This window comes from Daucus carota, chromosome 8, assembly GCF_001625215.2.
Source record: "Daucus carota subsp. sativus chromosome 8, DH1 v3.0, whole genome shotgun sequence".
NCBI lineage: Eukaryota > Viridiplantae > Streptophyta > Magnoliopsida > Apiales > Apiaceae > Daucus > Daucus carota.
The window spans coordinates 633461-652142 of NC_030388.2; the positions used below are offsets into that span (position 1 = coordinate 633461).

The 18682-nt window shown below is 33.2% G+C and overlaps 3 protein-coding genes across 3 annotated transcripts; all 3 read left to right on the plus strand.

The window, feature by feature from the left end:
- The first annotated feature begins 282 nt into the window (after positions 1-282).
- Positions 283-1149, plus strand: LOC108197894 (PRA1 family protein B4). The gene has a single exon (XM_017365634.2). It carries the CDS (start codon positions 367-369, stop codon positions 1036-1038), a length of 672 nt encoding a protein of 223 aa, XP_017221123.1. The 5' UTR covers positions 283-366; the 3' UTR covers positions 1039-1149.
- Positions 1150-2780: 1631 nt separating this feature from the next.
- LOC108199845 (probably inactive leucine-rich repeat receptor-like protein kinase IMK2) lies at positions 2781-5847 on the plus strand. The gene is made up of 2 exons (XM_017367842.2): positions 2781-4873; positions 4988-5847. Exons 1-2 carry the CDS (start codon positions 2989-2991, stop codon positions 5620-5622), a joined length of 2520 nt encoding a protein of 839 aa, XP_017223331.1. The 5' UTR covers positions 2781-2988; the 3' UTR covers positions 5623-5847.
- A 6587-nt stretch (positions 5848-12434) lies between these two features.
- LOC108197895 (ethylene-responsive transcription factor RAP2-3) lies at positions 12435-13589 on the plus strand. The gene is made up of 2 exons (XM_017365635.1): positions 12435-12460; positions 12959-13589. Exons 1-2 carry the CDS (start codon positions 12435-12437, stop codon positions 13587-13589), a joined length of 657 nt encoding a protein of 218 aa, XP_017221124.1.
- Positions 13590-18682: the final 5093 nt, after the last annotated feature.

The following is an 18682-nucleotide window of genomic DNA, read 5'->3' on the forward strand; positions in this document are numbered from 1 at the left end:
TATCTTCTGAAATCTTTACCCCGTATTAGCAACCTGGTCATGTGTTACTCCAACATGCAACAGCTAGATAGTCGTAAAATGTAAATACTAATGCATAATTTATAATGTTTAAGCAAAAATTTAGGAGTTCAGATAAGATTGTAGAATGTTTCAGTGAAACAAAAATGCAGAATGCAAGTTTATTAAGGTTATTATGGGTACAAAGGTATGCATTTTATGTTAACCCTTTTAAAAGTAAAAATCTTATGTATCCATTGAAAGTCTCCCTTATTTTTCTCTCCTTCAATGTCACAGAATTAATACCATAAATTTATACTAGCCCCCCTCTCAAATTTCTGTCCTTAAAACTTTATTAATCAATAGATAATGGCTTCCAATTCGCAACCTGCAAATCTCCCTCCCATAATCACCCAATCCAGTGCAGCCCCGGGCGGCTCCGTAGACCCCCAACCCCCTGTTGCAAACCCTGCAGTACGTGCATTTTTCACCAACATTTCTGAAACAGTCCGCCAACGCCTGGCAGATCGTCGCCCATGGTCAGAGCTTTTTGATCGCTCTGCATTCTCGAAACCAGAGTCTGTTTCTGATGCCACGGCTCGCATTCGCAAAAACTATGCCTATTTCAGAGTGAATTACCTATCTCTCATTGCCCTGGTAATGGCCTTTTCCCTTGTGACGCATCCTTACTCTCTCCTCCTCCTCCTCGGCCTCCTCACCGCATGGCTCTTCCTCTACCTTTTCCGCCCCTCTGATCCTCCACTTGTCATTTTCGGACGTACTTATTCTGAAAGAGAGACCTTAGGAGTTCTGGTGTTAAGCACAATTGTCATAATTTTTCTAACAAATGTTGGCTACGTCCTTATATCTGCATTGATGGTGGGAATGGCTATTGTTTCTGCGCATGGAGCCTTTCGGGTTCCTGAAGATCTGTTTCTTGATGACCCTGATTCTGCAGCAACTGGATTCCTCTCTTTCCTAAAAGGCGCCACTGCGGCGCCACCAGCGGCTCCTGTAGTAACAGCTACTGTTCGCGTTTAGACATTCCGCATTGAGTAAATCACAATGTGAATATTTTAGTTTTCGGTGCTTCAGAATTTTTCAATTCATCAATTTTTTTAAGAACTAGCATATTATCATTTTTAGTACCCATCTCATTGTATTTTATATTTGAATCGTAGTCAGTCTGTTTTTCGGTTTAATGATAGATGTTCTTATTGGTTGTGAATTTTCGCTATTTGAGATGGGATAGAGTACTAAATAATGCCTGAGCGTGATGTATGATCTGAAAATCTAGAAGCATATCAGAAATATATCTGCAGTAGTACGTTCTGTGTTTCAGATTTTTGTCCTGCAGCTTAAATAATTGAAATTATCATTGATCCATATGAATTTTCAGCTTGATTGTAGATTAGTACTTGGGTCACTTGGCACCTCCATCCTCTTAAAGTGATTCCCTTAGCCTCTACATGTACATGGCAAACGAGCTTGCATCGGAGGAGTCAAGCCATATTTTTTAAATGCCCGCTTACCTGTGAGGTGTCATGGAAGAAGGCCCCGTAGAAGTGGAAAGAGGGCTCACAGCATTGTGGATGCTCTTAGATTTGCAGCAGGACATTAATGATTATAGATTGGCCGAATTGCATTGCATTGCGTGTTACTGTTAGGAAGATTTCTTGGATGGTCTTGTTACATGAAAATCAAGAAATCTTATTTACTGATGCTCTATATCCATGGATCATTACAAAAGAAGATAAACCAATTAAATGGAGTCCTGTATCAAAGAAACTAATAATCTCACCATTTCTGAAAGATCTGGAGTTGTAAACTTATGATTTCAACAATCCTGAAAGATCAGGAGTTTCTGTTGTTGGTCTAGATTTTGCGAACATAATGGTAATGTACTGTGAAGAAAGAATGCCTTGGACTAGGGAAGGTTAAAATATCAGTTTTTAATTTGGGGAAGAAAATACATTTCACCTGATGATGCTTGTGCAGACTCAACTTCTACCTAGATTTTGAGCACTTTTTAATGAGTAGGCTTATAGATTCATAAACTAATATTTATTCTAATAAATCTTAAGATAGGATGAACGAGAATTAAATATAACAGAGGATAAACTTTTATCACTAGGCTATCTCATCACGCTCACCCAATATTTTATATAAAAGTGAAATCCGTAATCACAACAAAATTTTGGTTGCTTTGATAATTCCTGAATGCTGATATCCACATTCCAAAGTCACGAGATCACGTAAGTTGGCTCTTAAATTTCTAATCTTTAGTAGTAAAATACCAACATGCAAAAACATAAATTCCCAGATTTCAATTTCAGTTCTATCCGCCATATTTCAAATAGATTTTCATAACTATTCATACTTGATAAAATTACTGAGTTATTTTACCATATCCGAAATTACCGAAAGTGATTCAACTTCTGTTACCGAGGATCGATGGTTATGTCGAAAGTAGTATTTCCAAATCCAAACTAGTCCATATAGACGTTATTAGCAAGTAAAAGTGAAATTAGCAGTCAAGGTTACATGTTGCAACGTCCTCTTTGAAACTGACAATTTGGGTCACATAAAAACATAAAATACTATGAAACTAAAATAAAAACAAAGAAAATGAATGTTTTTATCATCACCCACCTTAAAAAGAGCCGTTAGTGTGTCCCATGACATGTGAGTTCATTAAGAATTATTATGAGCTGAAGAAAGTAGCCGTTAGTTTCAAACAAAGACTCAGTAAACTTAACCTAAGATTCTCATTTTACATTTTCACATGCTTTTTGTCAGTCTCCTCAACTCACCCACCTCTCCTCTTATATTATCTTCACACTTTTTATTTTGTACTATATTTTTGCAGTGAGCTTCTAAGTTGTAGCTTCTAAAGCTAAAACCCCTGTCAAAAAGTTGTGCAAGATCACATCTTTTTCTAAACCCATCTCAGATCACTCACTTCTTCAGTCATTTCCAAGTTGTTGTTGGATGGAAATCTTGTGTCGGAAATCGGGCTGGAGTTTTCGGGCCAAGAACAAGAATTTGAACATTTTTTCATGTTGTGATGCTAAATTTTGGTTTGTTTTTCTTGTTTTGATTTTGTGTTTTTGTGCTGTTTCAGGGAAATCATTTGATGGGGTGATTGTGACTCAAGGTGATCATCAAGCACTTAAGGCTATCAAGCATGAGCTAGTTGATTTCAGAGGTGTTTTGAGGAGCTGGAATGACAGTGGCAATGGAGCTTGTTCAGGTAGCTGGCAAGGAATCAAGTGTGTTAATGGTCAAGTCATTGCAATTCAGCTTCCTTGGAAGGGATTAGGAGGAAGAATCTCCGAAAAAATCGGGCAGCTTCAAGGGCTTCGGAGGCTTAGTCTTCATGACAATTTTCTTAGTGGTCCTGTGCCTAATTCTCTTGGCTTCCTTCCAAATCTCAGAGGGGTTTATCTCTTTAACAATCGGCTTTCGGGTTCAGTTCCTGCATCAATTGGTAACTGCCCTTATCTTCAGAATCTTGATCTCAGTAATAATCAACTCATTGGTACTATTCCTCCTAGTCTTGTTAATTCTACTAGGATTTATAGACTGAACTTGAGCTATAATGCAATTTCAGGTTCGATACCCAATAGATTCACTTATTTTCCTTCACTCACATTTCTTGCTCTAGAACACAACAATCTTTCTGGTTCTATACCTAATACTTGGGGTTCGAATACGAATGATTCTTACCAGCTTCAGTCATTGACCCTTGACCACAATCTCCTTTCTGGAAATATTCCATCTTCTTTAAGTAGATTGAATAATCTCCAAGAACTTAGTTTGAATCATAACCAGATTGTTGGAACCATACCTAGTGAACTAGGGAGCCTCTCCAAGCTTCAAATGCTAGATTTATCGAACAATGCAATCAATGGAAGCCTTCCTGCTAGTTTTTCCAATCTCACTTCTCTTGTGTCACTAAATCTAAAGGCCAACCACCTTAAAAATGAAATCCCAGAAGCCCTGTTTAAATTGCATAATCTTACTGTCCTAAATCTGAAGAACAATGAGTTTGGCGGTCCAATTCCAGCCAGTATTGGAAATCTATCTAGCATTTCTGAACTTGATTTATCTGATAACATTTTTGGTGGAGAAATTCCCAACTCAATAGCTGATTTGCCAAAGCTGGTTTCTTTCGATGTTTCAAACAATAATTTGTCTGGGGAAGTTCCTTCTAAGCTTCTAGACAAGTTTAATTCAAGTTCTTTTGTTGGTAACATCCTGTTGTGTGGATTTAGCCCCTCAACACAATGCCCTTCTCCCCCACCTCAACAGCAATCACCACCGCCATCTTCATCACAGGCTTCAAACCATCGAAAAAGCAAAGGACATAAAACCAAAGATATCATTCTTATAGCTGCTGGTGCTCTACTACTTGTCCTACTTGTTTTGTGCTGCATATTGTTATGTTGTTTAATCAGGAGAAAGAGTAAAGCGAAAGCGACTAAATCAGCTGGCCCAGCTGGTATAAAATCAGTTCCAGCCGTGGGAACTGATGTTGAATCCGGTGACACTGGAGGGAAACTAGTCCATTTTGATGGCCCATTTGTGTTTACTGCCGATGATTTGCTATGTGCAACTGCTGAGATAATGGGAAAGAGCACTTATGGAACTGCTTATAAGGCGACATTAGAGGATGGCAATCAAGTAGCGGTGAAAAGGCTAAGAGAGAAAATAGCCAAAGGACAGAAGGAATTTGAAGCTGAAGTTGTCACACTTGGAAAAATTAGACACCAAAACATACTGGCTCTTAGGGCTTATTATATGGGACCTAAAGGAGAGAAGCTTCTTGTTTTCGATTACATGTGTAATGGGAGTCTTGCATCCTTCCTCCACGGTTAGTATTCTATTTACTCCTTTACGACTTCAGTCCTTGTTATGTTTCTATTATTCAGAATTACTGTGATCTTATATTTTACCAAATGTTTGATACAAATGTGTCATGGTGCAGCTCGAGGTCCTGAAACCGCAATCCCCTGGCCAACAAGGATGAAAATTGCAATGGGAATAACAAAGGGCCTATGTTTCCTCCACTCCAAAGAAAACATAATTCATGGGAATCTCACATCAAGCAACATATTGCTGGACGAGCAAAACAATCCTGCCATCGCAGATGTTGGCCTTTCAAGGCTCATGACAGCTGCTGCCAACACCAATGTAATTGCCACAGCAGGTACACAAGGTTACTGCGCACCTGAGCTCTCAAAGCTGAAGAATGCCAGCACAAAAACCGACGTCTACAGCCTCGGGGTGATCATCTTGGAGCTCTTAACAGGAAAATCACCTAGTGAAGGCACAGACGGTGTTGATTTACCACAATGGGTTGCATCCATTGTGAAGGAAGAATGGACTAATGAAGTTTTCGATTTGGAACTTATGGGGGATGCCTCAAACACAAATGTGAGCGACGAGCTTCTCAACACTCTGAAATTAGCCCTTCACTGTGTTGATCCTTCACCAGCTGCACGTCCAGAAGCCCAAGAAGTTCTCCAGAAACTCGAAGAAATTAAACCAGAACTGGCAGCAGCTCCAAGCACAACTACTACAACTGATGAAGGTCCTGAAATTCCAACAAAAACTGAATGAAGAACAAACAATGCAGATCACATACAAATACAGCACAATACTTGTAAAATATATATAGAAATACAGATCACATTAGTCCCTTGCATAGTTACATATACATGTATATAGTAGTGATCTGAGCAAGTTACATTTCATTTCTTCAATTCTTTAGCAGATGCTTTACATATTATTGTTCAATTCATTATGGTGTGATATCAGAATAAAAATACATTCTTTTCTTTCAAATGTTGGTTCAAGATTATCAGATAGTTGCAAAGAATTTTCCTTTCATGTAATCTAAATTATACTTTTTTGACTTTGTAAATTGTAATCAATAAATTTGTAATTTTATCTCGATAAAATCTATTCAACTCGATCCAAATTTGTTAAACCTAACCCAATTAGAACTAAACCAGTAGAGAAGAGCAAAGACAAAGTATTGTATTGAATGAATTGTGACTTGAATTGTGAGTTACATGTTCATGGTTTATAAGATCGGTTAAGAGGAATAAGAACCTCAAATCTATGTGTTGGTATTTGAATTGACAATTTTATAATAAGGAATGAGAACCTCAATTCCACTAGGAGGTGAATCATTCCTTATACTCGGATACTCATTCTCATACTCTTCATTCCAATTTCCTTCATTCCCATTTTCGATTCCAATTCTCACTCATGATTGAAAAAACCTCGTAATATGTGAATGTCTATTATTAGAGGCGAGTATTCGGTCAGTTCGATCTTATATAATATGTATTAGTTGTGAATATTCGGTTGGTTCGGTCCAAAACCGGACCAAATGGACCGAAAATTGAAATTTCATTTTTTTCCTGGACCGAAATTTTATAATGGACTGAATTCAAATAATTCAGTTCGGTCCGTTCCCGACCAAAAGAATCGAATGTTTTATAAAAAAAACGTATATTATAATTAAAACTAAAATTAATGATTCATTAAAAAATAATATTAAAAAATCACAGTACTTCATCAAAGATAAATATAATTAAATTTACAAATTAGATATTATAATTATAGATTATAAGATATACATATATAAATTTAAATTTAAATTTATATTATATAATGTTGACTATTCGAACTAGACCGTAATATTTTTTTTTTAAAATTGAAATGAGCTAAAATTAAACCGAATTTTTAAGAAATTAGGACTCAACAGAACCGAATTCACACACGATGCCGCCGTTCGATTTTGCTCACCTTGTATATACATAATCTAACCAACTTCCAAATGAGAGATTTACTTGCACACTTGGAATATAAAAAATATACAGAATAATTAATCATCTATGTAATGTCAAGTGTCAACAAAATTCGAGTCTAATCCTCTCCAAAACGAGATCTCACAAACACATTAAACCCGACTTTTTTTTTTTTGATTAACATTAAACCCGACTTATTTCACAAGAATAGTTCATGTCCAAATTCGATAAATTATAACTCCATTCGATCTGATTTTATTTAATAACCTGAACTTTAAAAATCGAGTAGCATGTTGGCTATTTTAATATAAGGGTTATGTTTAGATTATTTCAGATTATGATTCATGAGTGTATTTGTGATTTTGTGATTTTTTTTTTTTTGTCATAAGACTTTCACGTCAGTGAATTGTACCGAAATACAATACCGAAAAAATCGAAAAAGCTTTTTTCATACATAAAAACTTTCATCTAACCAAAGGGCATGTCAAAAAACCCCACAAAAAACTAGATAAAAATTTATGATGCCTGAAAAAAAACAATATCCGCGGAACTATGAAGAAAGGAGAACTTTCATTCAAAAAAGTATATCGACTAACCGAAGGTCATGCACAGATGACTCCGAAAATTTAGCCAATAAAACTTTAATGACCGAGAAGAAAACCCAGAAGAAGAACAAAAATCCGCGGAAAGGAATAAAATAAGGTGTAGAGGAAAAAAGGAGGAAGAAAGAAAGAAACAAGTATGAAAGATTATGCTAGGCACCAAAACAAAATCATCTAAAATGACACAATCGTTAAAATAATGACAACCAAAATCGCAATATACGATCAAGAAGCCATCAACCATGACTATCCCTCAAAAGGAACACAAAAATTCAAACTAAAGATACAACATGTCCAAAACACAATTTACGATACAAAGTCTTATAAATCTAGCAATAAACGAGACACAAAATTCAATTACGAAAATATAACCAATAACAAAGGACATGAGACAAATACATTTAAAAACAGTAAGAACAAAGATTTTGAACTCATACCATTGTCGTGGGGTCAATTCACACGATCCTTACCTTACCGAATATAAATATATGTAGATACTGGAAATGGCTAAAACTAAATCGCAGTCGCTAACTCGTCATTGACTCATCCCAATTGATACATCACCAAATCAAAATCTTGAAAATCGAGTAGATCTAATTTCCAAGTACAGATCCGTTGGGGAGTATTATTGAGAAAATAAGAACAAATCAAAAGAAATTAACTGATTCGGAGTTTTTCATCGGAGAAAATCGATGAAACCTCCGACGGTGGCTAGATAGGAAGAGAGAGTTTGAGAAAATCGATGAAACCTCCGACGGTGACTGAGATGTTGTGACTTTGATTAGTTTGAAACTTGTTAAATACTGTCCGTGCTAATATGATCATGCTTGGCTGCCATCAATTGTATGTGTATAAATTACTTTCCTTATTAATACTGTGCTTAATTGATGCTTTAGGCCGAATTACAAACTGAAATTTTGTTATATATATAGTTGAATGCTTGACATGGCTGTATTAAAATTTCTACATGATCCTATCCAATTGGCCACAGAATCTATAGTATATGCTATGTCAATATGAATTTTGCTTTGGATACATTAAAAGATGGCTCTGACAAAAAAAAAAAGATGGCTCTGATTTGTTAGGTGATTACAATTGATAAGAGTTGATAATTATTTATTATGTGCAAAAGATTGATATGTGAATTCTTGCAAAATTAGTGATGAGAGTCATGAATTTGGTAAAATTCCATGATTCCTAATGTTATGAGCTGCCCTATGGAATCTGTTATGTAGTTAAGTGTGTTAGTCTCAATTAGACGTAGAAGGGGGTTTGAAATGAATGTTCATCTCATTTCAATTGCGGAATACTTCTGTTTAGTTAGTCTATCAATCATAATAAAATAACTCCAACAAGTTCGGGGATATTCTTGTATTTGAAATAATACTTGGGTGCTACAAATCCAACACAAGGTCGGCTAAAGAGACTACTGATCATACTTCACACAAACGCTCGTCCATTTTCTATGTTCGTACTTAGGAGTATGTGTAGAGACTAGAGAGTGTGTGCACTTTACAAGTGGATAGTTATTTTCAAATGAAAACACAAAGCCCTGTTTATAGACTTCAACATTAACCATGACTAGCTGAGTGATCCCGGTTCTGCGAGAATGATCCCGGTTCTGCGAGAACGATCACGGTTCTGTCTCAGTGATCTAGGTTCCCTTGGAGTGATCTTGGTTCTGTAATTTAACGAAGTATGGTTACGAGATGGACTTATAAGTATTTTTTGAAAAATTGTTTGGTGACCCTTAAGATTCGAATCCTAGATATGCGTCCACCCCTCTATGTGCCAAGTGAAGAATTTTTGTGCCAAATATATGATTGCAACAATGCTATTCAAATCTTTTATTCACATGAGATGGGTTGTATGAGGTTCAAATATTATTCGAGTTTTTGGAGTCTACAACTATTATTATTAGATTACATTATGATCATGTGGATATGGATTAAAGCAGAACAATTTATTTTAGTATTAAAAGAATATTTTTGTATGCCGCATACATATAAGTAAATACATATATAAAGACTTTATAACAATATATTAAATAACTACACATCCCTAGCATACATCTATGAAACCTCGTTATTCGGTTTGTAAGTCCTATCTATTTAGCATCATTTTTTTTTGTTTTTTATTAGAGTAGTTTTTGAAATTTAAAACTTTGGAATATACTAGTTGGAGAGGGACGATGAAAGATATTTGGAGGACTTGCAAGATAATTCATTTATATCGTGTCCTTCAACTTGCGTTTTTAAAGATATTTGTAAAGCATAATGTAACATAATGTAATAGCGATAAGTCAACACTATAATAGAATAGGAAACAATATATAAGTATGATACATGAATCAACAGGTTGGAGATCCGATACGAGCAGACAAAGACAATCAAGATATCTGAGATGAACATACGTCCACTGAAAGAAGTTCATTAATATGTTCAAGCCTTGGTGAAGAATAAAGTTCAAGTAGTTTCTGCTATCGAAGATTTCCTGACAATCAAGTTTCAAGAACCAGAAGACCCCAGTATATCTATTCTGATTATTCATAATTAGTTTTTACCGAAACAACATCAAACCCGGATTAACTGATCAAGTATTTCATCAAGTCAAAAATACGAAGAATCGCTTTTGTATTAGTCGTTCGTGAACCAGACCAGTGCACAGGCTGTCAGTACGTACGGAGTTGTTCGACGCGTTTAATAAACGGATAATTGATCAAGTCACAATTGAGTTGTTCCCGAGTCAAAGAAAAGTCAAGCCTTTTAATGGAAGCCAAATCAAAAAGCGGCGCCAAATAATTAAATTCAAATAATACTACCTATATGTATATTGGTTGTTGGCGCCACTTGAATTAATCCTAAAAGAATTCAAGTGTGTGCTAATAGTTTAATACATATGTATATATGTATATAATGCTAAGTGGCGCCACTTAGCTTGATGGTGTGAAGAGTGATAACAAGGCACATAGGAGACACATGCACCACTTGGAGTTAAATTATTTTCACTCTAAGTAAAGAAGTGAAGTGGCGCCAGTCACTCCGTGTGAGGCGCCACTTTAAATCAATTCAGATCAAAGGAGTGATATCAAGGGGGACCAAGGCTTCATGGCACCACTTGTGAAGGTGCATGGAGTATTGGATGAGTGAGGGAGTGGCGCCACTGTGTACCACTGTGAGGCGCCACTTGGGTTTTAAAAGTGATTTTCTCTGAGGCAAAACATCCTTTTCTTCCAAGAGTCTCGGAGGCGCCACTTAGAAATACAAATGGCTAACACTTGCGCCATTGAAGTCTTAAACCATCCTTAGTTAAGCATTACAGAACCTGGATCACTTGGATCATTTGATCGGCCTTGGTTAAATTAGAGAACCTGGACCACTTGGACAAATTAACCACACATGGTTAATCTACGGAACCAGGATCACTACTCAGAACTGGGATCACTCAGCTAACCATGGTTAGATGTTGAAGCCTATAAATAGAGCCTTGTGTTTTCATTTCAAAATAACTACACACTTTGTAAAGTGCACACACTATGCACATACAAGAGCGATGATAGAATATCCGTTATTAATTACGAGCGTTTGTGTGAAGTGTGATTTGTAGTCTCTGTAGCTGAAATTTCTGTTGAAATTTGTAGCACACGAGGTTTATTTCTAATACAAGAATATTCCCCGAACTTGTTGGAGTTGTTTCACGATTGACATACGAACTGAACAGAACTATTCAACAATCGATTTAAAATGACGAATTGGTATAAGACGTATTCAACCCCCCTCCCTTCGACGTCTAATTGGACCTGACAATATGTATCAAACGTTAAGCATGCAATTCATAGTTCATTTTCATATATAAAGTTTTTGTGTTTATAAATTTACTTTTTTTTCAAATGTGCCTCAATTTTTTATCTTGTAAAGTTTGGTAATTGTGTCTATAACTTTAGTGATTTTGCATTAATTAATGCTTAGTTAGTTAATTGTGTATAAAAAAATACATTATCGTATACAAGTACATGGATTGTATATATAAAGTAAATAATAAACAAATATCAGAGTATGAGGATAGTTTTGTGATAATAAAAAGAATGGTGAAAATCATTAACTCCAATACTCCACCAAAAGTGTGAATTTCGTATAACTTGATGGATATACATTTTTGTTATAAAAGTACGCTTTATCTTATGGTCCATTTTAGTTTCATGAGTTATAAGTCATTTAAATCTATCGGAAATTTCCACACCTCCGAATATCTAATACCAAATCTCGTCTGTATTCTTATTTTTTAATAATAAACCTGGCTATTTTTATGATATTTATTTTATGACCTCGTTCGTTAGCTAGTTCGAGATTCCAAGTAATTAATCTAAAATTTGATGAATTATTAATCTAATTTTTTTAATTTTTGAACAAAATGGGTCAATATGTATATTACTACTAACTGAATGATAATGCAGTGGGCATAACATTTTCAGTTATGGCCTTGTTTAGAAGTTAGAAGTTTGGAAAAAAAATAAAAGTTTGGGCCGTGACCAAGAGAATCTTTTAATTTTTGAATTTGGCAGTTAACGGATGAAACAGCTGTTTTCTCTCAGAAAATTAATTTTCAAAAAATTATTTTGTGGAGATTTCCGGTTTGAGATATGTGGATATCTATGATGCAAAAAACTAATTAATCAGCCATGTTCCAAACAATTTTATACAAAACATTTACTATGATCGGCGAGTCAGGAGAGGTGATTCTAATCGCAAACCGCTGATTGCCAAATAGGTACCGTATATTTTTCACCAACCGTTATTTGTCTACATATTTTATCATTAAACTATAGTAATACAGAATTACAAAATAGGGCCCACGAATTACTGCGGCCTCCAAATACCTTTACAACTTACCACCCAACTGCTCTATATATACCTTCTCAAACTAGAGATTAACCCTCCATAAGATTTCACTCAATTTTCAGAGAAAATTACTGAGAGAGAGAGAGAGAGAGAGCATTATTTATCAAGCAGTAATGGCTTCTGAGAATCCAGATGACAGGTGAATTTCTTTCTATTATTCTTCAAATTTTCTTCTCATTTGTGAAAAAACCCCGTCAAGAGTATTTATGTATCTCCTTTTCATACACATCAATTTCAAATTTTACTCTGCATCTTCTTCTTAATTCTTATGTTGGATGACATGTGAGGAAACATGTTCATTCTTACCTGCATTTGTGTTTCTGTTGTACTGATGATTTTACATTATTTGATATTGTAAAATGCCTAGTTTGACAAAATTTGAATATACCAATGACATTCGCAAAAATACATGATTAGATTGAGTAATCAAGATATGTATATTTTTCAATAACCAAGATGATATTGGAAGTTTTATTATGATTGAAGAATGTACATCTATGCTTATGTGTGTGGAAATAATCGATTTAAGAATTCTTATACTTATGGCATTATTTTTTTCAACTAAGATGAGAATGTGCATTAATTAGATAAGATGAATTAATAAATTTTATAATCTTTTTTTAATTTCTTGGAGCAGAAAGGAGTTTGATCCCTTAGTATACGGGTCGAAAATGCCTCACAAATTATATAAAGGTGTTTACGAAAAAAAAGGTAAAGAGAAGTGGTATGCACAATGTTCACATGGAGGAGAGAATGCATACATTGGTACTTATAACACAGAGCTTGAGGCAGCTCTGGCTTATGATAAGAGAGGTAGAGAGCTGAAACGTCCCGAAGAAAAACTTAATTTCCCGAAATTTCTTACTGAACATAATCCACCAGCAGCTACCGAGCCGGCATTGCCCATAACAAATGCATTGTCCAGTAGTGTACAGGTCAATGTACCTTCAGGCAGCTCAAGTTCTAATGCTGGAAGAGGAGAAAAAAGAAAGCAAATTACTATCTCTAAAGAAGAATATGATGCGTACCTTCCATATCATGAAGCTAGGAAAATAGAATTCGCTCAACGTGGACGGAATGTCTCGGTCAGTGGTGTAGCCATCAGGTCTCAGTCTGCAAATATTTCGAGTGCTATAATGGAATTGATTGGAAACCCTGGAGAGTTCAAAGATGTGCCAGATGAAGAGTTATTAAGCGACGCTGAAAAAGAATTCGTGGAGAGCTTACTCAACCAGGGCACCTCGTCAGACGACGGCAAGCTCTCTTAGTTGGCACAACAAGCTAGAGCTTCCAGTTGATTAATAGTGAAGTTTGGCGTTTCAACATTAATAGATTACTTTTTCATGTTCCCCCAGGGATATCCAATTAAACAAAAGGTTAACAGTCATTTTTGCTTACTGTTCTTACAAACTAGGAGTTTTGTTCATGAGGCGATATGTTTTTCTTGTGGTAGTACTGTTTGTTTCTCAACAAGAAATTTAGACATGTAAATGAAGGTCAAATTACTCCATTACAGATATGCGACAATCTTTGTTGGTTAATCGAAATAGAAGTATCAAGAACGAATGAATTCATTGCACCACTCTTTTTTCAACTTTCTCGAATATATGATGAGTAATGTACAACTTATTTCCATGACCACCGTCCACCTAATATCTTTACAAAATATATAGTTTATTAATTTTGAACTTAATATCTCGGTTTTTTACCACCAAACATATTTTCAATCTATTACAGCCCAACTGAATTTTGAACTTAATAATATTTAAGGATTAGACAGGTTATATATTACAACAAGTTCAGTTCGCGTTTGATTTTTAATATTTAAATAGAGATTCATATGAAAATACATGGCCATCTAATATATACAAATATTTATACCTTTTATAAAAAAGTGAAACCTGAAAAGAAATACTATACGAGAGTACCAAAACTCGGTGGTCATCATATAATTTTTTTCATTTAATAATTATAATTATTATATTATTATGAAAAAACTTTCATATTGATTACGATTAACTAATAGAATAAATATATAATATGTAATTTAAGTTTGGTCAAACTGTAATTTGTGGACTTTGAAATTTTAATTATGTAATATGTAACGCAAAATTGTAGAAGGTTAACTTCAACGTGAAGCCGTTAACCGAATTTGTAAAGTACTGGCGAACTCTTTAGCAAAACCATTTCAATTTTTTGTTTTCTAAAGGTTTAGTTTTCATGAATTAACATAAGTTTTTAATTCATTATATTTTTAAATTTGATAGTTACGTGATCCAATTAAAATTATTTAAAATTATAAATTTAAATATAATTAAAATTTGTCAAACATTCATTTAAATAAATAGGATCAAATACAAACTAATCATTTGTTATATTTCTTTATTAGCAACATACTAGTTTATAACCCGTTTCATGGAAGAGTGATTTATAAGAATTATTATTTTATTATATATATTTTATATTAAATTTATTTTCAAGATAAAATTATGTTGAAATAATAGGCATTTTTTAATTAATATAGAATTTAAATAATTAAAAATAAGTTCCTAAGATTGACTAATTAAAATTTTGTCCAAATAGATATGTTTCAGTTAGAATGTTTTAATACATTTTAATTAAAATAAAAAGCCTTATCAAAACATGTTATAGATTATAGAGGCACATAGACCAAATTAACGACCAATAATACATCAATAATTTTTAATATTTTAATTTTAATTGTATAGTATAAATGAAAAGGTTAAATATATCTTAATTTAAATAAGAAAAACGTATTAAAATATGTGTTATAGATTCTAACATTCTAATATTAGATAACCAAATATCTCAGAATTCATCAGAGAAAATAAATTCTAATATTTTATATGTTTATAATTATATTTCATAAATTTAAGAGGAAACTAAATAATTCAAAATAAAATAATGCAAATAGTTACCTTTCATTTTGTTCACTATACTTGAACTTAATATCTCTAATAATAGTTTAGATTTCAAAATATATTTCTAATAAATAAGAATTGGTATTTTTCCAGAATTACACTTTTAAATAATAGTTTTATTTAAAAAATAAAATTATTATGAAAGAATAAGAAAGTATAAGGAAAAATTTTAAGAAAATATAATTTTAAAATTTATTTTAATCGATACTCATATTATCAAAAAGATATAAAAATATAGGATTTTCGAATAATTTTATCTGAATTAATTTATTATTACAAGCATTAAGAATAATCAAAATTAGAATGTTGTAATTTAAATAAATTTATATAGATATGATTAAAATTAGGAGAAAATACCCTAAATAATATACTTTTCAAATGTAACTACCTCAAATATAAATTTTCATCTTATGTGTCTAAAATACCCACTTTGGAACACGCATATTTAGTATGCGTATACTTAAGTTAAACATAACGACCCATACGTTGCATTCACTTTGTTCTTGAGGAAGCATGATACTTGGTCTGGGTTTTCTTTCATATTGCTCGTGCGCTTTATTTTTGGATATATAGGACCACACATCCATTATATGAACATGAATTTAATTGTCATGATATGCCTAACTATATAAATATAAATTACAATTACATGTTATTTAAAACTAGCTTATAACCCGTGCAATGCACGGGCGGTTATAATATTTTTTATTTTTCGGCCCAAGTACCGATCGACTGACCGACCGACCAAATTTCAATGTTTCAGCTTTAATAATTTAATAGATAATAAAAAAAATATTATAACATATTATGAATTTAAATACCAACCGGATCATCAAACTCGAGAGACCGATCGACCGACCAATTGAACTTTTTTTGTTTCAGCTTTAATAATATGATAATATAGTATATCATGAATTGATAAATTACTTTTTAAAGTGAGATCATCAGAGAATTTAAAAATGATGTTGATGTATTTTGGTTGAAAAATATCACCGGTTATTTATTAATAATATATATATAATAACATTATATTTTTATATATATGTTGCCCGTGTTAATTAGAAGATAGGTTTTTTTAGTTAGGAAATCTAAAAAAGATAATATGTTTTAATTAAACTACTATATTGTTCCATGTTATTCTAGAAGATTGAGATTTTTTAGTTAGAAAATATAAAAAGATGATATATTTTAGTTAAAAGGATAATTGATTATATAGATAGGCCCATATTTCGGCCCAAGTACCGACCGACTAAACTTTCAATGTTTCGGCTTTAATAGTATAATAATATAGATATAGTATTTTTTTAAGGTTTGACTTTAGTTTTGGTATAGTCAAATAGATTTTATATTTGTTTTATGTTTTGATCGTATATTTGTTTTATGTTTTGATTTGTTTATATTTTATTTGAACCCACTAATTTTGTTTGAAGCCCGTTAATTTTGTTTGAAACCCGTTAATTATAAAAGTCCGTATAAAAGCCCGCGTACCGACTGACCAAACTTTTAATGTTTCGGCTTTCATAGTATAGTATAGAAGTATGGGTTTTTTAGTTAAAAATTTGAAAAAGATAATGTGTTTTAGTTAAAAAAGATGATTGCTATGTTGTCCAATGTTATTTTTAAAATTTTAAATTTTTTAGTTAAAAAATATATAAAAAATAATAGTTTTGGTAATTGATTATATAAAAAGCTCATAATTTGGGCCAAGTATCGGCGGACAAAACTTTTAGTAATTGATTATATAAAAAGCCCATAAAGCCCAAGTACCGACCGACCAAACTTTTAATCTTTCGGCTTTAATAGTATAGTATAGATACATTGCCTTATCTCTAAATCATTATTAAAAATCATAATGATCACTAACTACTACTTACTCACAATAATAATCAATTAATATATTTATGCACTTTGTTATGTACGCAAACCCAACCTACAAAACATATGGTTCTCAATTAATTTTAATAATACAATATTAGAAAATACAAGATTTTGTTTCAGTACATATATATAACAAAACACGAGATTCTGCTTCAGTACATATCTAGCTCATATAATATTACAAAACACGAGATTCCGTTATTGTACATATATTGCTCATATAATATTACAAAACACGAAATTCTATTGCAGTACATATCTAGCTCATATAATATTACAAAACACGAGATTCTGTTGCTGTACATATAAATAAGGGCTTTTTTTATTCATAACCACGTTTTCAATTTTATTTCCAAAAATACTACCTTATCCAATCTTATTTTCAAAAATATTACCTTCTCTAAAATATTTTCAAAAATACTGTGGTTGCATATGCAACCATATATGCAACTACAAATCCTGATTTCAAATGTCATTTTCGACCTCATATTTGGAATCGATATATATATATTGATTCCAACGATGAGGTCGAAAATGACATTTGAAAACTGGAACTTGAAATCAGGAATTCAGTTGCATATATGGTTGCATATGAGGTTGTATTCAGTTGATTCTATTGTAATCTAATGGCCCCGCCAGGGGCACCCATACACCCATACATCAGTTGCAACTTACAGTTTTCCGTTGCATATGAGATTGCATATGAGGTTGCACGCAACCTCATATGCAACCTCATATGCAACTAAATGCAACTGAAAACTGTAAGTTCCAACTGAAGTATGGGTGCCCCTGGCGGGGCCATTAGATTGCAATAGAATCAACTGAATGCAACCTCATATGCAACTAAATGCAACCTCATATGCAACTAAATGCAACTGAAAACTGTAAGTTCCAACTGAAGTATGGGTGCCCCTGGCGGGGCCATTAGATTGCAATAGAATCAACTGAATGCAACCTCATATGCAACTGAATGCAACCTCATATGCAACTAAATGCAACCTCATATGCAACTAAATGCAACTGAAAACTGTAAGTTGCAACGGATGTATGGTGTGCCCCTGGCGGGGCCATTAGATTGCAATAGAATCAACTGAATGCAACCATATGCAACTGAATACAACCATATGCAATTATATATGCAACTGAATTCCTGATTTCGAGTTCCAGTTTTCAAATGTCATTTTCGATCTCATATTTGGAATCCATATATATATTTTGACCTTAGAGCAGTTTTTATTTTGATCTTTTATAGTCACAACAATCTTCACCATCGAAGAAAGGAGTTAGAGATGATTGAGAGTTTGAATTTGAAGCCATGTAATCACTTCTTGTTTCATCCCAGATTGGAATCGAAAACTGCTCCTCTAAGAAAAAGAACAGATGGAATAACTTTTTGTATTTCTAGATATGATTGCTCTAATTGAATTGTATTACATATGATGTAGAATATGCTTTTATTGCTTTATATAGTTTCTACCGAACATTCAGAGAGTTAATGCAAAGAACCTCTAAATGAACTTGTAATGCATGAATATATAATA